The 26059-nt window shown below is 39.6% G+C and overlaps 2 protein-coding genes across 2 annotated transcripts in view; both read right to left on the minus strand.

Moving 5' to 3' along the window:
• The window catches only part of LOC132826607 (fructose-2,6-bisphosphatase TIGAR-like), a 29815-nt gene extending 17091 nt beyond the window's left edge, over positions 1 to 12724 (minus strand). The window contains exons 1-5 of the mRNA XM_060842562.1: positions 12706 to 12724; positions 9990 to 10040; positions 6660 to 6697; positions 6123 to 6150; positions 1678 to 1799 (exon numbers count right to left, since the gene is read on the minus strand). Of these exons, the coding sequence (XP_060698545.1) occupies positions 1678 to 1799; positions 6123 to 6150; positions 6660 to 6697; positions 9990 to 10040; positions 12706 to 12724 (258 nt within the window). The remainder of the gene's footprint in view (positions 1 to 1677; positions 1800 to 6122; positions 6151 to 6659; positions 6698 to 9989; positions 10041 to 12705) is intronic.
• A 6032-nt stretch (positions 12725 to 18756) lies between these two features.
• Positions 18757 to 26059, minus strand: part of ccnd2a (cyclin D2, a) — a 30055-nt gene continuing 22752 nt past the window's right edge. The window contains exon 5 of the mRNA XM_060842888.1: positions 18757 to 21155. Within this exon, the coding sequence (XP_060698871.1) occupies positions 21015 to 21155 (141 nt within the window). The 3' untranslated portion in view covers positions 18757 to 21014. The remainder of the gene's footprint in view (positions 21156 to 26059) is intronic.

Genomic DNA, 26059 nt, shown 5'->3' on the forward strand with positions numbered 1-26059 from the left:
AGACGACACAGGAAGATCCGAAGACAAGAACCTAGAGCTACCTGGTTTTGAGATAAGAAATGTTGTTTCATAAATCTTAATTGGGAATTTTATCAGATTAACATTATAGAAGGGAAGGTAAAATGTAGGCTAGAGAATAGTGTTATACTTTAAGAAATAAAGTTGTTAATTTTTACTTTAAGTCGTGCTTGGCCACTCGATTTTTACAGATTACTGCATGTGATAAATCTTTTTTGTGTTGCTGGTTTTAAATTAAGCAGGAGGTTTACCCAATGTTGTAATAGAAATCACTATTTGGAACAGTTGAGTAGTTTATATGAATTTCAGCAAGTGTGGCGCAGTTGATGTAATTTATATGGATTTCAGCAAAGCCTTGGACAAGTACGCTAATAAAGACAAAAGCACATAAGATTCGGGGTATCTTAGCAAGATGGATCCAAAATTAGCTTAGTGATAGGAGACAAAGGGTGGTGGTAGAAGCCACTTGTGTGACTGGAGACTGGTATCCAGAGGTGTATCAAAGGGATCACTGCTGGGTCTCCTATGATACATATACATATAAATGATACAGATAAGAATTTGCTGTGGGGTGGTGTGTGTAGGATAATTAAGTCTGAGGATGACATGAAGATTTATTAACAGCGAGGAAGATGATTTTAAGTTATAGGAAGATGTGGGTAGGTTAGTCAGGTGGGCAGTGGCAAACAGAATTGAACCCGGAAATGCATGAGGCTTGTATTTTGGAAGGAGTATCTAGACAAGAGGGTACTCAATGAATAGAAGGGCACTAAGAAACTCAGGAACAGAGGGATCGTAGGGTGCTGAAGACAACAAACAGGTTAATAGGGTGGTTAAGGAGGCATACAGGATGCTTGCCTTTTAAAAGGCATAGAGTATAGGAAGAGGGAGGTTATGTTGGAGCTGTACAAACCTTTGGTTTGAGCTGGAGCATTGTATATAGTTCTGATCACCATGCTATAGGAAGCATATGATTGCACTGAAGGGGATGCAGAAGAGATTCATCAGGAATTTGTGTGGGATATTAACTAATGATGAGACTTTGATTTGATGCAGGTTGTTTTTTTTTTAAGAAAAGGCAGAGGAAGAACCTGAATGGAGGTAGAAGATTATGAGGGGGCATGGACAAAGTGGATAAGTAGCTGTTCTTCTCTTTAGATGAAGAATCAATATCAAGGGACATAATTTTAGGGTGAAGGACAGGAAGTTTATTGGGAATTTGAGGAAATTTTGTTCACCCAGAGGGTGATGGAAATCTGGAATGTATTACCTGGAGGCAGGAAACCTCAATCTTTAAAAAGTATGAGGATGAGCACATGAAATGCCATATCATTCAAGGCCAGGGGGCCAAGTGCCAAAAAGTGGGATTAGCATAGATAGGTCAGCACAGACTTGATGGGCCCAAAGGCTTCTTCTGTGCTGATGACTGTTTTTCTTGTTCTCAAGTTCTGAAAAAGGTTCCATATCCATTTCAAGATGCTGAAGGAACTCTGCTTTTACAGTAGCTGCAGTTTTAACATTTCAAAGTTCAATAACTTATGTAATTAGCCAATTTCCTAACATATTGCACTTTAATCTAATTTATAATACAGTAATGGCTGTAAAATTCATAACTTCTTGAAAAGATTCAGCACTAAAGAGAAAGAAAGTAAAACACACCTGTTTAGCACGCTGTAAGTCACTTGAAAACACGTGAGAGAATTTGATTTTGCTGAGAGCTTGGCCTGCTGCCTTAGCCTGCTTGGAGCCAAACTCCGACAACGGTTCATCCACACCCTGCCCTAAGAAGGAACAGAAAGATGTTAGAATAACTTTTTTTAACATATTGTATACTAAAGACATACGTCTGTAAAAATGTTTAAATTTTAAAAATATTAAAGGGTCTGCTGATGCCTGCATGGATTGGCACTCATTTACAACAAGTTTTTGCTTTCTTGTGAGACAAGATGACTTAGCATTCTTCTCTAAAATATAACACTAAAATTGATGTGCACAGTACAGTTTTAAAGTTTTCTATATTTCTAACTTGACAATGTCTCTTACAAAGACCGTGACAATAGCTTGTGTCAGAAACAGTAATTTACATTGTATAATATTTAAAAACAAGTCATACAATTGCAGACAATTGTTTAATCCATCATCTGCAATAGCAGAAGTAGATCACTCAGCCTAATCAAGTCTGTTCTGCCACTTAACAAGATCATGGTTGACCTGATAATCCTCAACTCTACTTTCCTGCCTTTTTCCTATAACCTTACTGGTTAAAAACCTGCCTCTGCCCTGAATAAGTTTACTGACTCAGCGTTGACAGCCCCTTCCAGTAAATAATTCCACAGATCCACTATCCTCAGAGAAGTTCCTCCTCAGCTTCGTCTTAAGTGTGCAAGCCCTCATTCAAGATTATGCCCTTTGCTTTGGACTCCCCCACCAGGGGAAACAATTTCTTAGCATCCACACGTTGAATGTCTAAGTATCATATGTTTCAATAAACACTCATTCTTCTAAATTCCAATGACTACAGGCCTACTCAACCTCTCCTCAGTCCCTCCCTACTGCTATCAGCCTAGTGAACCTTCTCTGAACTGCTTCCAAAGTCAGTATATCTCACGTCAGATAAAAGAAAAGTTCACAATAATCTGACTAGTGCTGAAAAATGTGTTGCTGGAAAACCGCAGGTCAGGCAGCATTCAAGGAGCAGGAGAATCGACTTTTCAGGCATAAGCCCTTCTTCAGGGATGAGGGAGGTGTGCCAAGCAGGCTAAGATAAAAGGTAGGGAGGAGGACTTGGGGGAGGGGGTGTTGGGAATGTGATAGGTGGAAGGAGGTTAAGGGGAGGGTGATAGGCCAGAGAGGGGGTGGAAGCGGAGAGGTCAGGAAGATGATTGCCGACAGTGCTGAGTCAGAGGGTTGGGACTGAGATGGGGTGTGTGTGTGTGTGTGCGCGTGTGTGTGTGGGTGGGGGGGGGGGGGGGTGGAAATGAGGAAGCTGGAGAAATATGCATTCATCCCTTGTGGTTGGTTGGAGGGTTCCTAGGCGGAAGATGAGGTGCTCTTCCTCCAGGCATCGTGTTGCCATGGTCTGGCGATGGAGGCGGCCAAGGACCTGCATGTCCTTGGCGGAGTGGGAGGGGGAGTTAAAGTGTTCAGCCACTTCCTGAAGAAGGGCTTATGCCCGAAACGTCGATTCTCCTGCTCCTTGGATGCTGCCTGACCTGCTGCGCTTTTCCAGCAACACATTTTTCAACACTGATCTCCAGCATCTGCAGTCCTCACTTTCTCCTAATAAGCTGACTAGTGCCTTGTATAACTCCAGCAAAATCTCCCTATTTTCATACTTCATCCCTTTGAAACAAAGGTCAACATTTTCCTCCCTATTACTTGCTGAACTCAAGTGCTAACTTTTCAGTAATTCTTCATGAGGAATCCCAAATCCTTCCGTTCTGCAGTTTCCTGCAGTGTCTCAGTTTAAAATAACATTCAGCTCCTTTCATCTTCCTGCCAAAGTGCATAATCTCACTTTCCTACATTATATTCCATCAGCCAAGTTGTGGCCCACTCACTGACCTTATCTATTAACCTCTGCTGACTTTGTCATCCTCACCTCTTGCCTGCTCAGTACTTGTGTCATCTATAAAATTGTCTATCGTCCAAGACTGACATCCGACATTGTAAATAACTGGCCCCAGCACCAATTCCTCTGGCACTCCACTAGTTACAGGTTGCCATACTGAAAACAAACCCCACCAAAACCAACACCATCTTCTATCGGTTAGCTAATCCTACAAGATCAGAAGAAATACGAATAGGAGGAGATCATTCAGCCCCTCGAGCCTGCTCAGTCATTCAATAGGACCATAGCTTCTGACACTCCTCACATCCACTTTCTTGTCTTTTCCCTGCAAGCCTGGATTCCCCTACTGATCAAGAATTTGTCTCAGCCTTAAATATACACAAGAACTCTGCCCCACAGCTTTGTGGAAGGAGGTTAACAAAGACTGTCAACAGTCCTCCCCTTACCTCAGTCTTAAACTTGAATCCACTTATTCTGAAAATATGACCCCTGGTCTTAGATTCTCCCACTAGGGGCAACATCCTCTCAGCATTCATCCTGTCAAACCCCTTAAGAAGCTTATAAATCTCAATGAGAACACATTTCATTCTTCTAAACTCTAATGAGTAGAGTCCAAACTTGTTTAGCCTTTCGTCATAAGACAATCCTTACATACCAGGCATAATCCTAGTGAACCTTCACTGAACTCCAATGAAATTATATATTTTCTTAAATAAGGGGACCAAAACTGCTTACAGTACTCAGATGTCGTCTCACCAGCATCATGTACAGGTGCAGTAAGACTTCCCTACTCATATACCCTGACAACCCCTGAAACAAGGACCAAACTTCCATTGGCTTTCCTGGTTACCTGCAGCACCTGTGTACCAGCTTTCCTGTGTTTTGATGCACCAGTACCCCTAAGCATCTTTGTGTTGGAACTTTTCTGCAGGTTTTCTCCATTTAAATAACATTTTGTTCTTTTTCAAAATTAACTTCACATTTTCCCACATTATACTCCATTTGCCAACTTTTTGCCCACTTACTTGACCTATTAATATCCCGCTGAACGGTTTGTATCCCTGTCCACATTTTGTGTCGTCTGCAAATTTGGCAAAGGGACATTAACTTTATTCCTCTAAGTTATTAATATCTATTCTAAACAGTTGTGGTCGCAGCACTGATCTCTGTGGAACCTCATTGGTCACAGATCATCAATCTGAAAGAGAGCACTTATACCCACTTGTTTCCTGCCCACTAATCAATTCTCTATCCACGAAATTATATTACCTCCAACATCTTGGGCTCTTATCTTATGACCTTTTGGGAGGTACCTTGTCAAGTGACTTCTGGAAGTCCAAATATAACACATACATTGGTTCCTCCCCTATCCACCCGAGCTCAGACTTGCTCAAGAAACTCAACAAATTATTCAGACTTGATTTGCCTTGTAGTAACACTGCAAAATTACAAGCTGAATTTTCCCCAACACAGAAGTAAGTGATTCAAATCACTATCCCTCAGTAAAGTCAACTTTTCATCTTGGTCCTCGACGTCCTCCTTTTCTCAGTTCAACATACACCTTACTAGAAGCCTTTTTGTGCTGCATCCAGGATGCATTCTCTTTGAGACTCTCTACCTCAGGTGGTGGGAGGAGGTATGGTCATTGAATATTTTTTTATGCAAAGATAGATTCTTGTTAGGCAAGTGAATCAAAACATTATGTAGAACTCAGAACATCAGCTGATGAACTGTGATCTTATCGAATAGCAGAGCAGACCTGAAGGGCCAAATGGCCTACATCTGCTCCTAATTTGTATATATTTTAGACCCCACAGTCAAAACCTGAACTGGTCTTCAGTCCATAGACTGTCAGTTTGTTTTATTGCTAGTGCTTCTACCTCTTGCTCAAACTTTCATCAAGATTTGATCTCCCTATGTAGCTGGATACATTTGAAGCTTGGTTGTATCACCAGACATGCCATTTTTCAGCAGAGATGTTCAACTAAGAACTACCTATGGTGTGTCAGACAAATATTAAAGATCTTTGACATTATCCAAGTACAAAAATGTTCCCATTGTTCTTGCCAGTAATACATTAATTACTATTTCAGCTTATTATTGCTGGGAGATATTGTTGATGCACATTAGTTACTTGGTAGTTCCACCTAACAATTATTGCATTAAAAAGATTATTCATTAAAGCACTTCCACATTCTTCACTGAAAGTAAAAGGATATTCCACACATCAATCAAGCTTGCTCATCTACATTCCTCTGCAATGATCTCTATACGCACTCTTGATTCAAAAACTTAAGTTTGCAGATTCAAGTTCCATTAGAGTGAAAACATAATCTAGTCTGACACTTCAAAAGAGTGAGGATTGCAACACCACAGATATTAAAACAGATTATCTCATGATTTGCTATTTGTGGACTGTTGCTGTACAAAAATGGTCACATATTTGTCTTTATAACACAAATACAGCACTTCAGGAATGGTTTGAAATGTGAACAATGCAATTTAAATTACGTTGTTTATTTGTGGTCAATACCTTGAGCCAATATTTCCTTTGCTTTCACCTGAAAATAAAGAAAATGCAAACACTCAAGTTGACAACCCAAGTATGTTGCAGACAACTGGTAGACCCTGAGGTCTTCTTCATTTGTTCGTACCACAACGTCCATTTATCTCTTAAGCTCTACATAAATCCTACATTCAGATTTTTAAATAGAAACTGAACGGTACAGTGATACAGCAAAGTTACACAGATTGGTTAGTGATGGGTTATTTATACAGCATGTTACACAAAGTAACAACACTTAGCTAAGGAACTGAAAGAAGAAAAGCAAATAAAAGAGACATCAGCTAAGAGGCGTTGACACTTCACAACACCTTTGCACAGATCCTTTGCACAAATCCAAGGGGACATTTTTGGTGACAGGTCAGCCTCTGAACAATTTTGCTTAGTCTGTAGGATTTTTGTTACAGGAGATCAAAGTAGTTGCCGAAGTAAAACAAAACAGAATAAAAGATAATTAGAACTCTATGTTAGAATTAAAACATTACATTATTTTCAAACACTACTTACCTTGAAGAAGTTTTGCTTTGTTGTATCTTGTTTCACCGCTAAAACATAACGTTTTAAAAAGTATAGTGTTAAAGCAGTAAATAGGAAGACAACCCAGTTTTGTACTTCACAATACAAGGTTCACAAATACCTACAGATCAATTACACACTATTTCTACAAGCAAGTTAACAGAATTGCACAACTACAGAGCATGGGGATTGAAGGATCAACTCTTCAGAAAATTTTGTTTTTATTTCAAGTTGCAGGACAGATCAGATGATATTAAAAATAAAACATCTGAAATAATCCAGAGGAAAACTACCTGTCAGACCCTACAGCAGTGTTCCATGTTCCAGGAACTCACTAACAACTGTACAAATGTAGTAGCAAAATTAAGCCAAGCACCTTTCAAGTTACTGAATGCATGGTAAAGACTGCCATGATATGTCACAATACTACATGCTACAGGCCAAGGCACAGAATTCAAGAGTGAAGCCAGAAGTTAGCATAGAGAACTCTGATGTCTTAGAAGAATGCATGCTTAATTAATTATATTGAACTTGCAATGATGAAAATGAGAGTCAATTGAAAGAAAATGGTAGTCTGAAAGGAGGACATCTGTTGTGGTTCTGTTCGCCGAGCTGTGAATTTGTGTTGCAGATGTTTCATTCCATCTAGGTGACATCCTGAGTGTTTGGGAGCCTCCTATGAAACGTTTCTGTGATCTTTCCTCCGGCATTTGTAGTGGTTTGAATCTGCCACTTCCGCTTGTCAGTTCCAGCTGTCTATTTCAGTGGACAGAGTATTGGGTCCAGGTCGATGTGCTTACTGATTGAATCTGTGGATGAGTGCCACGCCTCTAGGAATTCCCTGGCTGTTCTCGGTTTGGCTTGTCCTATAATAGTAGTGTTGTCCCAGTCAAATTCACGTTGCTTGTCATCTGCGTGTGTGGTTACTAATGATAGCTGGTCGTGTCGTTTCGGGGCTAGTTGGTGTTCATGGATGCGGATCGTTAGCTGTCTTCCTGTTTGTCCTATGCAGTGTTTTGTGCAGTCCTTGCATGGGATTTTGTACACTACATTGGTTTTGCTCATGCTGGGTATCGGGTCCTTCGTTCTGATGAGTTGCTGTCTGAGAGTGGCTGTTGGTTTGTGTGCTGTTAGGAGTCCTTGTGGTCGCAGCAGTCTGGCTGTCAGTTCGGAAATGCTCTTGATGTATGGTAGTGTGGCTAGTCCTTGGACTAGCTGGAAGCGACAACCGGAAGCGGCAGATTCAAACCACTATAAATGCCGGAGGGAAAATCACAGAAGCGCTTTACAGGAGGCTCCCAAGCACTGAGTATGTCACCTAGACAGGGGACGAAACGTCTGCAACACAAATTCCCAGCTAGACGAGCAGAGCCACAACAACGAGCACCCAATCTACAAATCTTCTCACAAACTTGGAGGACATCTGTTATACGTTGTCTATTAAGATGATGGTAGATTTTGCCAAGTGTTCTAAAGAAAGGGGAGATAGTGGCATAATTATCATTACTAATAAATCAAAGATCCAAGATAATTCTCTAATTTGATTTCAAATAAGAAAATTAATCTTTGAAAAAAAGTCTGGAAGGCAAAGTCTCAGCATTGGGTGGGCATGATTTCCCCATTAATTGTTGCTCTAATAGTCTTTAAGGAAGAAATCTGCCATCCTTAATTGGTCTGGTCAAAATGCGACTCCATATTTAAAGTATGGAATTCATTCTTATCTACTTTCTAAGCAAGTCACTCAGTTCAAGAGTAATTAGTAGGCGGCAATAAATGCTGACCAGTGACATCCACAACCCGAAGAGCAATTTCACAAATATGAAGGGCTCCCCTTCTAACTTAATAGCAGCAAATCATAAGTACAATACCATGTTGAGGGTGAAAGAAATACCAATCAAAAATAACATACTGTTTGTCATAGTGCAAGGAATTAATGAACAGACCCTTTAGAGTCAATGTGCTGTATGTTAGAGTTGGATTCCTTTCGCTACATCTGCTCCAGTCACTAACCGTAATTGCTGGCAAGCAACTGGCAGCCATAACTCCAACAAGTAACAGTACCTTTCTTATAAGCTGCAAGAAGCATTAGCACTGCAAGGACAAGTAGAATGAACAGTCGTGATAGCCCAACATTTTCAACAGCGAAATTGATGCAGCTTAGCTAAAGAATGTTGAAGTGATTTGACGACACTACTGGCCATAATGCAAGAATGTCTCATCCACATCCTTGAATTCCCTTTGTTCTGCTCATCAGTTGCCTGCATGTTATGCCTCTATTCATTGTGATATTATAGAGCATACAGGACATCACCACTTGTTTGGACAATTTTTGTCGTGTGCAGCATAAGGCACTCAAAGTCACCCAGGCAACAGAATTATTGCTTCAAAACACTGCTTAGTGAGCATCCAGGTTTTGGCAAAGCCTTAAATGTTTTGTTGCTTCGCCTCATTGGTTGCCATGGTAATTAGTCTCATAAGCCAAGGTCAAAGAGGGGAGAGAGGGATGGAGGGATAGATAGATTTTCCCAGGAGCCATTGATCCTGCTCATTTCCCTGGGAATGATAGCCTGTCATAGTAATGGCCTGTCTTCGTATACCTGATATTTATTGAGCAGCACTCAGGTTGACATTACCTATTCAAACTGACACCAACTTCTTTTTCTACTTGTGTGTGGAACCAGCTGGCTTACTGGAGCCAGAGAGCGCCCAGGAACATTAGCAGCAATGCTCTGAATGACCAGAAAGCTAATAAAATACCATACCCTGCATCCTGCTCAGTTCCAAATTGAACATCGTGGTAGGACACATACCTGAGGCTTGTCAAATAGGAATGAGAAATTCGAAGCACGTCAGTTTCAAGCGTCTCCAAAAACTGCACACCAAGAAGTGCAACATCCAGATGTGATGGATAAAGCACACCACATGCCACATCTACTTAAAAAGGAGGTTATATCACACCAGCGTCTGTTTATTGCACTGTCCTTTATGCCAGCTTTCAGCAATTTTGTCAGTGAAAAAATGACTGAAAAATTCAACTCTCATCCACTTTTCTACTTAAATGTTTATCTGGATTTGTTAACATTTCAATTATAGGGATTCATACATGGCTTTTACTAATCCACTACTGAAAGTGAGATAAGCAAATTCAACAAGAACTCACAAAAATGAATGGGTTTGCCATACATGCACGAGCATAAAGTGAAAAAAAAAGCTACTCGTCTATTGGGAAGAGTACCGTAGAGTGCGACTGATTTGATATTTTTTTCCATAAAGCAACGACCTACACCAGCGCTGCAATACCCATTTATATTGTTGACTAACAATTGACGTCCTCCACCTTGAGCTCCACCAAGTTCAGCAGAAAATAACTCGCTTATTCACGTCCTCGTGGCTTCAAGAAAGGAGTACCCAACCTTGACCAGGTCAAATACTGATCTGAAACGAAAATGGGGGGATTGCTGGGAATGGTCAGAAGATCGGGCAGCATCCGTGGAGAGAGAATGAATTGCAGACTCAGGCCGAGGGCCGATCTTAGTTCTGCTGCGTCCACTTTGTGGAGCCTCAGGGGCCGTGAATGAAACTGCCCCTGTGTTCCCCCCCCAGGCTGCACGGTGTTACAGTACAATATCATCCAACTGCGAGTTGGAAGGAAACCACCAGCGGGGCATCAAGGTGAGGATTTAGGAATCGTCCCTCCCCCCACAACATTCAAACAACAAAAGTGGCCGGCGGAATGGGCACTCCAGCTGCACTGAGACTGACTTACACACCGGCTGCGGTCAGAGAACCACCGAGGGGGCGGTCAGAGGGACCCAATGTAAGGCGACCTGGTCTAAGCAGCCCCGCTCTTCACCCACCGCACACCCCAATACTCACTGCCGAACCAAGACGATCCTGAACTTCATGCTGTCAATAACCCAGCAACAGCTTCACCTCGAAATAAAAACCTCTCCGATAGGTTGGTCCGGCCAACTGACATCATCCACATAGCAACCAATCAAAGCACAAGGACTCCCCAGTGACGCGGTGCCATTGTTCCCTGCACGTGACCATCCATCAGCGGGAGATAGTGAGGACTGCAGATCAGAGCTGAAAATGTGTTGCTGGAAAAGCGCAGCAGGTCAGGCAGCATCCAAGGAGCAGGAGAGTCCTGAAGCAGGGCTTAAGCCCGAAACGTCGATTCTCCTGCTCCTTGGATGCTGCCTGACCTGCTGCGCTTTTCCAGCAACACATTTTTCAGCACCATTCATAAGCATTATGTCCCCTTCAGTGCCCCCCTGTCTCACAGTAATAGAGTAGGTGGTCTATTCACCCACAAATTGAGGCAAGTGCATAACATTTCCATTCCCCCTCCAGCTTTCTAAGTGGTAGAAATATTTTGGAGAGTCAAGAGGCAAGGTACACACTCTGGTGGTTCGATTAAATATGCTTTCTACTGGACCTCCATCTTGGTAAGATGGATGGGGAAATATTTCCTCCCGTGAAGCCCGGAACTTGCAGGCGCTGTATTCAAATTAAAGGTCCTTTTAGCAACTTTTATTTTTTTCTCCTCAGAGTTGCACAGTTTTGGAATTCTGCACCTCAGGTGGTAGAAGCACGGTCATTCCACCATGAAGACTGGTGAATCGAATCTTGTAGGCCAAGATTATGAGGGGTAGCTGTGGAATTCAACTCATGAAACAAATTAGCCACAATCTTAATGAATGGTGGCGGCTCACGAGGCTTAGTGCTGTACTTCTTTTTCATATGTTCTGGCTATTGGTGACCTTAGGATGTTTGATTTCTCACCATCTGCAGTTCTCATTGGCTCCTCCTTAGTAATACCACTGAATGTCAGGGGGGAGAGGTTTCATTTTATGTAGCTTCACCAGTTTTTTAAAAATTCACTCAGACATTGGTGTCACTGGTTGGTCAACATTTATTGCCTGTCCCCAGTTACCTGGTGGTGAGCTTGAGCCACTGCAGTCCACGCTGCAGGTTGACCCACAATGCCCTTAAGGAGGGAATTCCAGATTTTGACATCACAACAGTGCTGGAATGAAAATATATTTCCAAGTCAGGATGGTAATTGACTTGGAGGAAAACTCAGGTGGTGATGTTTCTATGCTTCTGCTGCCGTTATCCTTCTAGATCGATGGGGTCATGGGTTTTGAATGTGCTGCCTAAGCATCTTTGAATTACTGTAGACAGTACATGTTACTACTGGTACACGTTATGGTAGAGAACGGTTGCTTGTTGATGTGGTGCCAATCAAACTGCTTTGTCCTGAATGACTGAAAACAACAAATGCTAGAGATCATAGTGGGTCAGACAGTATCCATGGGGAGAGAGCAAGCTAATGTTTTGAGTCCAATGACTGTTAGCATGCTCTCCATGGATGCTGTCTAATCTACTGTGATCATCAGCATTCATTGTTTTCATTAGATTCCAGAGCCTGCAGGAATTTGTTCCTACATTTTGTCCTGGATGGAGTCAGGCTTCTTGAGTGATATTGGAATAGTTTCTGCTTGCCTGGATGAGTGCAGATCCATCATATTTCTGAATTGTGCCATGTAGATTGTGGACAGGCTTTAGTGATTAAAATGCTGAGTTACTCTCTGCAGTATTTCTCATCTCGGATCTGACCTGATAGCCATTGTATTAATATGGAGAGTCCAGTTGAGTTTCTGGTCAATAGTAATACCCAGGATATTGATAGTGGAGGATTCAGTGATGGCAATACCATTGAATGTCAAAGGGTAGTGATTAGTTTATCCCTTATTGGAGATGGTCATTGCCTAATGTTTGTGTGACAAACATTACTTTCCATTGTCAGCTCAAGCCTGAATATTGTCCAGGTCTTGTTGTATTTGAACATGGACTGCAACAGCATCTGAGGATTTGTGAATGGCACTGAACATTATGGAATCAGCAGCAAACATCCCACTTCTGACCTTTATGATGGAGGAAAGGTCATTGAAGCAGATGAAGATGGTTAGACTAAGGACACCACCCTGAAGAACCCCTCTAGAGATGTCCTAGAACTGAAATAACTGACCTCCAACAACCAAAACCATTCTCTGATGTGCCAGGTATGGTTTCAACCAGGAAAGATTTTGTCTCTGATTCCCATTGATTCCAGTTTTACTAGGGCTCCATGACACTACATTCAGTTGAATGCAGTCTTGATATTAAGGATGGTCATTCTCCTAGACCCTCTGCACTTCCACCTTTTGTCCATGATTGAATCAAGGCTGTAAAGAGGTCAGGAGCGGAAATGCCTGGAAGAACCCATACGGTATCACTGAGCAGGTGTTGCTCAATGGCAACTTCCATTACTTTACTGATGAATGTAGATTGATGGGACACTAACTAACTGAGTTGAATTAATTCTGCTTTTTGTGTAAATATATACCTGGACAATTTTCGACATTTTTTGTAGATGTCTGTATTGCAATGAACTGGAATAGCTTGGCTAGGTATGCAAGTTGGCACCACAGATTCATCTGGTGCTGTTCTTGGCATGCTTCTTCACTCTCCTTATTGAATTAGTGTCTCTTGGCCTGATAGTAATGAGCAAAGCATATGCCAGACCATGTGGTTACAGATTGCAGAGGAATTCAATTATTCAGCTACAAATGGTTCGAGGCACCTCATTCCAGTTTCAAGAGCTTAGATTAGTTCTCAATGTAGCCTATTGAGCAGAGTAGTGCTACCACACAATAAAGAGAGGGTATCCTCAGTGTAAAGATTGAGCTGTCTCTGGTTGAGCACTCCTACCAGTTTGTTCAATACAGGTGCTACTCTACACCACGATAGGTTTTTCCCTCATAATGGTTGTTGTCATGGTTGTGGGAATGTTTGCTGAGCTGGGAAGTTCATTTGCAGACATTTTATCCCCTGTCTAGGTAACACCTTCAGTGCTTTGGAGCCTCCTCTGAAGTGCTGCTGTATTGTGTCTTCTAGAATTTATTTGGTTCCGGTTGTTCATTCCAGTAGCAGGTATATTGGGTCTAGGTCAATGTGCTCATCGATGGACTCCATCAACAAACACATCTACCTAGACTCAATATACCGGCCAATACAACAAACTGAAGCAGCAGGAATGGAACCAAATAAATTCCAGAAGAGACAGTACACCAACTCTTCAAAGGAGCCTCCAAAGCACTGAAGATGTCACCTTGACAGGGGATGAAACGTCTGCAAATCAATTTCCCAGCTCGGCAAACATACCCACAATCACAACAACTGGTACCCAAGCTACAAATCTTAACACAAACCTTGAGTGGTTCTTGTATCACAAACCAAAACTTTAACACAAGTCCCCAGATGCTAGTGAGGGTCTTAAGGATTGATTGGATTGGATTTATCTCATGTCCAGTAACAAAGTTGATTTGTTCAGTTTTATTTCTCAGCACACAAGGCTGATTCAGCCAGCAATTAAGAGTCAACTATTTTGCTGTGGCCCTAGTCACAGACTGGCGAGAATGGCAGATTTCATTTCTTGATATGATGCAAGCAAAATGGGCAGGTTATGTTGTCAACCTATATTTGCATAATTGTTATTATTCCTAGGTTTTTAATTCTAGATTTGACAAATTGAATTCCCACTTGTTGGTTTTATTCATAATCTCCAGATCATTAAAGTAGGCATTTAGATTAATAGGGAGGGGATATCATGAGGGAATATTAAATATCATAACCATATCTGTTAAGTTCAGAATATTCATACCCCTAAAAGAAACAAAGAGCTGGGCTAGAGAAAAAAAAACATAAATACAATTTTCCATTTTGGACTCCGATTACATTTGTTTTATCTAAAATCCTTTTATAGCAAAGGTCAGGGTTTGGACTTTAAAATATTTGAAAGACAAAAATACTTGATAACTGATAATACCACGATACCAAATCAAATCAACATTTGGGACCAAACACCTTGGCCTCATGTACACACCAATCTTACTTTAAAAACGAAAGCTGCCATTAACTGCATGTGCAGTTGAAGGTAATCAAAGATATCATACAAGTGTCCTGTGGCAAAGCTTTGGCAGTAATCTACAAATTCGAGTGCTGCAGAAATCACCATTTCTTCATTCTAGCCTTTTCAAATTTATATAGACCACTTAGGCAATAAATTATACAAATCTCTTGAACATAATGAATGTTACAGCAGAAGGCTGAAAACAGCAAAGCTTTGTCAGTAATATTTGCTGTGCAGTTATCTTCTACAGATGTCAGAAGGCTACTTCGTTCATTGTCTTAAATGACAAAACGTCAGTCCTAGAAGTCAAAAATATGAGCTTTTATCTCCACTTTATGCAAAACTCATTTTCCTGAAAATACTAAACGAATTGTGGGATTTCATTATTTTAAATATTTGTTTGAGGATGTTCTCACAAAATCTAGGCCTTAGGCTCCTTGAGCCTGTTTTGTTATTTGAAAAGATCGGATTGTGGTCTCACTTCACACTTTTCATACCCATCAATTTCCTTCCAAAGAATCTGCATTAGAAGTATTCAATGTTCATTTGTGAGAAGATTGGTTTTCTTCATTTATCCATAACATTAACAAATAGCAGAGGCTGATTTTGCATTTAAGATTTTCCAAAATTTAAAACCTAGATTTTGCACATTTAAGTTAGTACATTCATCCTACTCAGTGAGAGAACAGGGAGTCATCCAAATGTGTTCTCACAATTAAATTTATTCAATAATTTAATACTGTGATAGAGGTTACATTTTGTCTTAAGAAATATGCAGCATTAGCTGAGCAAATGAATGCTTTCGGCAAAGATAAAACATGGAATGTGTACAGTTTACCATTAGTGCCAAATACCAATATCAGCAACCCATAGTTCCTCACTTCCTTTTCACTGACTGCAACATAATGATGGTTTTCTATTGCCCATTTTATGCCATCATAAAGTAACTCCAGCCCCACTAGTTAACGAAGGAGGACAGACATGGGACATATTCTGGAGGCAGCTCATTGAAAAAAAAAGGGATATTTCATGTTCAAACTAATCCTAAAATACAGATCAAGTAATGAGTGCAGCAGTCCAGTTTAAAACATTTATTCAGCTATATTTAGCTGATAATTACATCAGAAGATAGGAATACCCTTGTCAAAATTATAAGCAGAGAGAATATAGTAACTGCTACACAACAAAGACCAAATTCTACTAAGTTAACATATACATCACTATTGTTGCACTATCTGACAATCAGGAGCTGAGTTTTTTTTTGCAGGGCAAAGGGATGAGAAGAGGAGAGAAGGGAAGTCAGCTAAAGAGTGCGCTCCTGCTTTTACTTTTCAGTAGGAGCCACTGGACAGAAATTAAATATTTCCACTTGAATAGGATAAGGCACTGTGGTAATGCTGATGTGCAGCAACATAGAGGCTCATATTGTCTATGAAACTGAACTCTAACAAAAGTTACTACTTTCAAGAAATAGGATAGAATTCCAAGAGCAAAGTGGTTAGTACTGATTAAATAAATGGTGTCTGTATTACAAAGTTCAAAGAAAATGATTTTAACACATTGATAATCCACTCACACAAACCAGTATTCATTTCCTTAGGTTTTGCTGTGGTAATATTATCAAATTTAGCTGAATTTCATAAGATTCAGCAAGTGGTAACTCAAGTAATCCAAAATACTCCTATAGAAGTGACCTAGTAACACACCTAGTTACATTCAGCCAAAATTATACATGAGACGTTGTCAATGGGTTATTTCCAACATTTATTTACCCTCAACTTTACACTATGAAACTAAGGAAAATAAATTTGCTGAATTCTAATATTTCACCTAAAGCATAGACACAGACAGTTATTCAGACTGTCAAAATGTTTGTTTACAGGGTAGTTTATTGGTTCATTTAGCACATGGAAAATAGTTTCAGCACAATAACCCTGTATTTTTAAGCTTCAAGACATTTCTTGCCTAAACTTTGCATTGCATTTTCTCTGGAATGCATAGGCAGTGAGAAATAGGTTAGAAATGTGGTTAGAGCCAGCTTAACAGGGATTGGAACTGCTTTCAAACCACTGGTATTAACATACTGATGATTGGAGGCCTGAAAAGGACCATTTACTAAAGTATTATTTATAATTTACTGTTAGAAAGTTCATTTTTATTTTGAGTTAAAACAAGCTGAAGAATTGTTTTACAAGGTCAAAAATTTATGGTGACTGAGTAAGTCAAATTCCAATTTTATTACACAGTTCCAGAATTCTGAATGTGGTTTTCCAGACAACTATCCATAATGTTTTTTGCCCATTTTGTCTGAAAAGCCTACATTGATGGCTTTGATAAAGTGTCTACTGAATTTAGAAGCAACAAGAGGATAGATTTTAATGTGCAGGCCAAAATTTTCATAGGGAATTCAAAGAAAAATTTAAATAATGGCACAGTGGGAGAAAAATGGCAAAATTGGACAGCATTCAAGCAAAATAAGTGCTTATGCAAGGTAGTATATGAAGTGACAGAGTCAAGGAACATTTAATATACTTCTCTCACTATACCTTAACTCTCATGAATATGAAAAGCATTAATTTAAAGCATAATGTACCACAATTTTTCCAAATAATAATTTGCCAATTCACCTGAATGGAATTCCTTTCACTCTAACATACTGAAGCAGATAGAGAAGGTGTCATTAAACTGTAGGTAGATTTTGAATAAAAGAATACTTTGCATTAGACCTACATGGCTCAAATTAGGGCTTCTAGTCATCTCTAAATCAAGTGGAAAAATATTACCCTACTTTTTGAAGGGGGACCTTTATCATAAAAATTAAATACCATGTTAGAAAGTCTAACAGAGTGTATTATTTTCCAATTTTGAGATTCAACATGGTTTTAAAACCACACAACACAAACATTTCTTTAAGAAACGCAACCTGTCTGCAGGTCCACTTAATAAAATGGTTCACTTTGCACTTAAAAAATTTAATACTCTCAGATTTGCAGGCCATGCACATAAGCTCCTCAACACTTCAAGTATATACTGCAAACTCAATCCCACCAGTATGAGTTTATAATTTATTTTTTCCTAGTTAACCTATTCTTCCAATCAACCTGTTCAGAGATGTTATCACATAACTCTGGAGAAAGTGGAACTTGAACTCAGGCCTCCCAGTCCAGGGATATGGACACTATCACCATGCCATTAGATGGTCCCGAGTAGGAGTTTGTACACTTTTGCTAATCATGTTTTTCAGAGATTCCCAATTCAGTTCTAGATTGATAGCTAGTGTTTTTTGTCATCTATCCTTGGAATTGGGTTAAGTACCAAACTCATTGCACATCCTTACAACTAATACATAATTTCACATCGTTCTAAAATTGGAATACTTTTAATTGCAATTTTAGATAATGATGTGTTTGAAATGCACGCTCACTTTACACCATGATTTGTCCGAGATATTCCTCTAAATATCCTGAAGAGCTTATGCTTGAAACGTTGATTATCCTCCTCCATGGATGCAGCCTGACCAGTTGTGCTTTTCCAGCACTATTCTTCAGTTCCTATATATAAGTCAACTGAATGAACATTTTTGCATTGTGCTCATTTAAAGATGTAGTTTGTATTGTTTTGACAGGACTCATGCTGGGTTAGTCAAAATACTTTTTTTTTGCAGGAGTATTCAATGTGAAGAATGCAACTTATTTATATTTCTTCCTCAAAATTCCACTCTATTCATCAAAATTCAAGAAACCAAGCTTGTGTTAATAATTAATACATCTTGTCAATGTGATGTATAATAGAATGGAGTGCAAACGAGAGTTGCCTCTTTTAGATGACTGTTGAGGGAAATCAAAACCCACACATATGCACTTTTGACTAAGAAACTTTATTGTCCATAAGACATGCCATTTACTTCACACCATAAAACCATATGATCCTTTCAAAGTCATTAGTTGAATAAAAAAGCCTTTTCAATACTGAAGAAACAAGACTTTATATTTATTTCCAAATCTACTGTATTCAGCTTTGTATCCATCAACTGATCATGTACTCCCCACAAGCTTTCCACATTTTAGTCCAACTATAAATGCTTTCCATTCACCCTTAACCATATGAATAACAAAACATAAGAGAACATTGTGAGAGAATAACATTTTATTGATATGGCATCACACTCAGTAAAGCAGGAAGGTTTAAGAACAGAATTGTGCATCAGAAAGTCAATGAGGTAAATGGTAATGTATCCAAGCCCAGGGGGAGCCTTTTGTCTGTGCAACCAGCTTGTACATCTCAGCAAGAAGACATCACTAAGCTCAACTGTATCTCTCTATACTAACAAAACCTGCAAGGCTCCCCAAAACTGTAGTGTGTGAGGTATTGTGAAATTAACCATACTGTTGTCCAATAAACCTGAGGTAACTATGCTGTTTTTCAGAATGTGACAAAAAGAAAATCATGAAACAATACTGGAAAAAACTGTTCATGGGTATTTCCAGTAAATCAATGTATTCATTTTCCATTCCCACTACTTCAGAATTTTGAAACTTAAGCGGTAAAATAATATATTATAAAAATGTTTATAAAATAGCAGCACACTCAGTGAAACAATACAGCCAAGTACTGTTAATGTGAATAAGAATGAAACAAATCATAGCTTTTCATAGCAGCGCAAAATAAAGATTCGTACTCCATTTTCTACCCTCATCAACCCCAGTCAGGCTGTGTCAATTCAGCAAAAATCTATTTCCCCCAGATACTTTCTTTAATCCTACCTCTCTCAAATCCCTAGTTCAACATTTCAATCAATAGCTTAATTTTGCAAATTTCAGACTGTTACAAAACATGTGCAAATAAACACTGCCCCCAACTCTTTACCATCCATGCCCAACGATGGAGCAGAAAAATTCAAGTAGACTGAATACAAATTCTCAAATAACAACAAGTTGTGAACCATGGTACTTGCTGCTTCTTGCACCAGCAATGATTCTCATCCAAAATGTCCAAGGCTCGGCATCCCTGTGGCACAAAGATCCTTCTGTGACACTGAAAACATATGAAGTTACTAAAGATCTGTGGAATGTTGCAACCCAAACTGGAATGTCTTCCATACAAAATGTTGTTTCTTTTTCCAGCAACATGATAATATAATACACCAGAAACTGGGAAACAAAAACAAGTCAATTTCATAAACCATTTCATTCATCCCTAGGGAAATATATTCAAAGTGCTTTTCAAATGAAATGGTTTACAACAATGCTAACTGTGGGTCAATTTCTGCACAAAAAAAATATGTTTGGAAGTTTCACCTCTTTTCAAGTGGAAGGATATAGTTTGGTTTCTCTGCTTTCCACACAGAATGCTAGGTGGAATCAAAGTTGAAATCTGAGACCAATAAAGATGATCAAGATTCTTACAATCTGGACAATGTAGTGTAATGCAGAGTGCAGTGGCAGTGTAATCAGCTGACTGGCTATTGGAACAGGAGTTCCCTAGACACATTCAAATTTGGCCCACAGTTAGAGGAGCGGCTAACAATTTGCTGTGTAGAATGAACCATTTCTGAAGGCAGAACCAGAACAGTTAAAGACACATTGTTGTGGGGCAGGGCGGGGGGTGAGGGGTGGAATGGATGAGGAAATAGAGAAAAATTAGGACCAGGTGCATTATTTGGAGAAGGGGGGGGTGGAGGGTGCATGGGTAAGTACTGATAGATGTGGCAATAGAGTGAAAACACAAACAGAGAAACACGAGTATCATACTACAGTAGTGACAATAGGAAGAAACAGATATGAGGAGAAAATGTACACAGCACAGCCATGACATAGACTTTCAAGTTGGTTTAAATAGGAACCTTCCACATATGCATTCATTAATTAAGGTCAAACAAATCCACAGAACAGCAATCCTGCCCATAACCAAACTTCATTCAAGATAAGTTCAATATGTTAAGGCAGTATTGCAATCCATCCACACTGAAGATGGTTCACTCAAAAGAGAAGACTATTTTCCAGCAACCCTCCCCACCTCACTCAGGCTATTGCTTTGCAATCTAAATTGAGCCACAATTTCTCATATATTGAAGAGGGTGCATGCACCATAAAATAGAACAGTAAATATCTAATCATGTAACCCCACATACACAGGCCTGCATTTAGCTAGCTATTTTTATGCTTCTTAAGCATGTTCATTGTCAATAATAAAACAGCAATTATGCAAACAAATAAAGGTGGGATTCCCTTCTGCAGAACACCATAGGCACCATAGTTTTAATATCAGTTTTGTTTTCTAAAAGAAGCTTTAGATAGTTTCTATGTAGGAGCATTTTTAAAAAGGAAAAACAAAAAAAAATCTTCCTAAAGGGAAGATCACACATAGCCTTTTCCACTCCTGTAGCCTCACAGGTTTACATTTCTCACATCTGTGGGTGTGCTTGCCTGGTCCAGTTCATCCACCCTCTTTGAATGGTCCTGCTCAGTCGGTCTCAGGTTGTTGACCAGCAATGATTCGATCTGTTCCTGGCAAGCTTTCAGACAATCCTATTAAGAAAAAGATTAACCATATCATAGGCATAATTTTGAGGCATAGCTAAATCTCTCAACTTGAATTATTCTGTTGTCGAATGAGAAATTATCTGTCCTGCAACGCACATTCTTTCACTGTAGGTTGTCATTTTATTTGTTTAACGATGAATTAATGTGCAATTACAACACAGAATAAAATTTGAACTACTTGATTAAAGAAATATTACTGTGACATGATAAACCCTGGAACTTAAAGTTTACAAATTAAAGAAAACTTAGTCACTGTTCCTGTATTTTTAACATTCAATTAAATACATAGGAACCACTTTTTCCTACTGTTTTAAAACAAACTATTAAAACAGTACTTCCAGAATCAAATATTGGCAGCCAAATTTACAAAACTGATGAGAACATTAGACAGTGATACTAAAGATGCAGTTATTAGCCATCTTCACCACTAACAAATCATAATTAATTTCCTTTCACAAACTTTTGATTTGCAATATCATAAATTGTGTCACCATACATTTTATTTTGTTGAAGTATAACTGTCTGATCTTACTTTATAGATAACTCTAGACTGTCTTCAGTGGGAAAACCAAAGCTTCTCAATCAAAGTCAACGTTCTGGGTCTAACCACTTTCTCAATTTCCCTCTCAAGCAACCCCCAGTTTAAATGAAGCCATACAAAAAGCATTGGAGCTGGAGTCTGGGGAGAATTGTGCATGGGCCGGCACATGGAACAGGTGTAACAAATTGGTCATTCATTTTACACCCTAACGTTTATTTCTTCACTGCAAAGAAACGAAATACCTGCCATGCCATACAAAGAGAAATAAAAGCAGCTCCCTCTTTATATCTCAATTTGATTCCAATTTTATGCTCTTGGTATTGTGTTCCACTCAAACCCCAAATTTTATTCATCATTATCCAGCTTCAGCTCTCCAATAACTTGAAAATTTCCAATTTCCAAAAACTTAAAATCTTGCCCAAAACTCAACTATTCACATCCAAGGGCAAGGACATTGCTTACCCACAGTACCTCATTGTACGAACTCCAATTAAACAAAATTCTCAAAACTTTAAAGTTCCCTAATGCCTCATTTTTTAGCTCCAATTCCTTTATGCATTAGCTTTTGATATATCTACACTCCATTTCCTGAGTCATCAAGCATCTCCACCACACTTGTCTCAACTCTCTTCCCTAAATCTCTGACACAGTTCATGGTCAAAGAGACCAAAGTCCGGATAATTTCTAATTAGAGCCTACACAGCTGATGTGCCGTGATTTAAAATGCAAGAAAAAGCCTGAACCTTAGATTAGCACTCAATCAGCAACACTAGGAATAACCTGGAGAAAAATCCCAGTGACAGAAGGCCCAGTGGTAAAGTGAATGGCAGCTATTACAAGACTTCCCATTCAAAAACTATGGAGCAGGAAAGATCACCAAGGAGGCATGGTGGTCTGGGCAAGCATTGACCCAGGCAGTTGCACACTTCCTGGATGGCTTCCTCAGGTTTTAACAATGTCAGAGGAGAGGTGCTATTCCTGCCATCCAGAAGAATTCACCACGGATAAAGACACTCAATTCAGCAGGAGTGTCATTAAAATTCAGAGAGACATGACCTTGATAGTTACAAGTAAGGGTCTACTACAACTGGAGCTGAGGCGTCTCAGATCAGTAGAGCACCGAGTCTAAATATTAGATGTCAATTACCGGCAGGAGGTGCACCTTTTAAGTACTGGCATTGTTATTTTGGATGTTGCTGATTCTTAATTGTTACACGTGACCACTTGGATGGGAAGCAGCTTCTTCTCCTGTGCTCTGCTCCTCTGGTCTCCTCCTGACAAGGGAACTGTATGTACTGAAGTTCCTCGCTATTCTACCAAAGTTCACATGCAGCCCATTCTCAGTTCATTCCATCACCTGCTACTTGTTCATTCACCACAGCTTTCTTGGGTATCCTCTACTAAACTGATACATGATGCCAGTAGTCCCTTTCAGGAGCAGCACCACTTAGATTAAGATAGTTGCACAACATGGAAACAGACCCTTCAGTCCAACTTGTTCATGTTGACAAAATTTTCTACATTAATCTAGTCCCATTTGCCAATTTTTCGCCCATATCACTCGAAACCCTTCTTCCTCACATACCCATCCAAATGCATTTTAAATGTAATTGTACAGCTTCCACTAGTTTCTTTGGTGGTTCATTCCATAAACGCCTCAGCATGAAAATGTGCCCCTTAGGTCCCTTTTAAATCTTTCTCTCTCGTTAAACCAATACACTCTAGTTTCAGACTCCCCTACCCTGGAGAAGGGATCTTGACTATTCACCCTATCCATGTCCCTCATGATTTTATAAACTTCTTCCCTCAAAGTTGTAAAGGTCACCCTCAGCCTCTGACGCTCCAGGGAAAATAACCCCAACATATTCAACTTCTCCCTATAGCTCAAACCCTCCAATCCTGGCAATATCCTGGCAAATCTTTTCTGAACCCTTTCAAGTTTTACAACACCTTTCCTATTCACAAATATAAGCCTCTCAACATTTGTAGTGAAAGTTCTGTGCCACTAGTTGAGTCACTGAGTACAAGTCTCCATTCCTCCCATATGTTGACTAACACATCCATTAGGAGAAAGTGAGGACTGCAGATGCTGGAGATCAGAGCTGAAAATGTGTTGCTGGAAAAGTGCAGGTCAGGCAGCATCCAAGGAGCAGAAGAATCGAGAATGGGTACATTCCTGAAGAAAGGCTCATGCCTGAAACGTCGATTCTCCTGCTCCTTGAATGCTGCCTGACCTGCTGCGCTTTTCCAGCAACACATTTTCAGCTAACACATCCATTATTCCCGAAAGAACTGCAAATCAAGAACAAAAACTGAGATTGCTTGAAAAGCTCCCCAGGTCTGGCAGTATCTGTGAAGAGAAATCAAAGTTAATGTTCTGGCCCAGTGACCCTTCCTCAGAACATTAACTTTGATTTCTCTTCACAATGCTGCCAGACCTGTTGTGTTTTTCCAGCAACCTATTTTTGCACCGTTATTCCTCCTGGATTTCTACCGTGTTCATTACAGCCACAATGACATGTACCAGAGCCTATGTTTTGCTGCATCTCCCAGAGAGTGACAGAGATTTTCAGACTCAATCAATCTTAATTTGCAATAAGCTTAACCAGTTAACTGGAGACACATGGATTGCCAAATCCCAATCCCCTTTTGGAAATCATGTTTTCCATGAGTGCTGGAATTCAACTAAAAGCATGATCTTACATACATATCTACAGCCGAATGCACCCTCTCAGGCTTTTAAAATTCCAGCCACACACCCATTAAATATATACCTACCAAAATGTTTACTACACTATATACTCTGAATTGTAGAAATGCAGCATTTTGTAGAATTCAAGTTACTCTGAACTACAGGTTAAGAAAAAGGTCTTTTCACTGGATTCCAGAGAACTGCTTCAGTTCAGCTGTATCATATAAAAAAAGTAGATTTTTTTCATCCTACATTTGGTCTCTGGGAACTATGCACTGCAGGCTTTGAACAAGTATGCTCAGGAACTAACATAACCAAAACTTCTGGGTACAGCTCATTGATAATTTCAATGCCAGCTTTCAGTTTGGGTTGAAATAGAGGAGAGAAGATGCTGTGAAATTGGCACAGCTGCAGTTACAAATTAAAGGCAAACTGATTTATTACTGCAACAAGAAGAAAAGAGTCAGGAAATCACTGCAGTTGCTGAAGAATGGTGCAATGTCTACACAGAGGCTCTCCATTCACTGCTGCAGCTGCTCCTTCTAAAATGGAAAAAAGAATTACCCTGCTTGGCGCTGAAGGGCTTCCTCCTCAGATAAGTTATACAGGCTGCATCGCAAGTTAATAGAAAGCAGAAGTACTGTGTCTCAAAGAACAGGGTGTAGGTGAAAGAAGTGCCAACCCTAAATAAATGGGCAAACACATGCACTAAGTGTTATAGCTTAACATCAGCAAATGCAAAGCAACCAGAAGCATTCTAGCTCTTTCCATATTCCACATGCACATCACACAGCAACAGAATTACTAGGCTGAACAAAAGCTCTTCCTCTCAGTTGCAAATTGATGACATCTTTCTTTCCAAGATAATTGTCCAGTTGAAATCCTAGTCACTTCCTGATTTTCATAGAAAAAAATGCCAGTGGATTAGATGGTAGCATTATTACCCCAGAAGGTTGGAGATTTTAAACTCCACTCCAGGATTACAAAATTCTAAGCAGATATTCCACTGCGCTACTCATAGTGCTGCTCTATCAAAGATGCTGTTTCTCGAAAAGAGATATTAAACTAAACCTGAGTACAGATAGGACTTTAGTTTTCTTTTCATTAGTTCTTGGAATATGGGTGTTACTGACTGGGTTAGCACCTGTTGCCCTTTCATTGCCCTTTTGCTGATTTTGAGCCCTTGTTCTAAATGACTTGGTCACTGGAAAGATCTGTTGTTAGTATGAATTTACATACACACTGTACTTGTTATTGAGGATGCTTTTTTAAAAAATCTCTAAGTATGACAGATGAACACAAATGTTTACATACAGCAACTGTATGTACATACAGGCACAATCTAATGTTAGAATAAGATGGATTATATTTCTAAAACAAAATTAAACTGACATAAGGTCTATGTATTATGCTCTGCCATCATGAAATAGCTGATCAGGTTGTAGGATTGTGGGCTTGAAGCCAAGTCCCTGATTTCAAATTTTTACAAGACAACAGTCAATGCAAGAGAACCTCAAGAGAACAAAGGATTTCTCAAAATGGGCATGCTACAAATCTGATTTCAAAATTTGATTTAGGAAAACTGGTCCTTGCTGCATGGAGACTGCTTTAAATTCCTGGCTTTTAAAAGATTTTACAGAATAATCAATGGTCCTG

This window comes from Hemiscyllium ocellatum, chromosome 23 (genome assembly GCF_020745735.1).
Source record: "Hemiscyllium ocellatum isolate sHemOce1 chromosome 23, sHemOce1.pat.X.cur, whole genome shotgun sequence".
NCBI lineage: Eukaryota > Metazoa > Chordata > Chondrichthyes > Orectolobiformes > Hemiscylliidae > Hemiscyllium > Hemiscyllium ocellatum.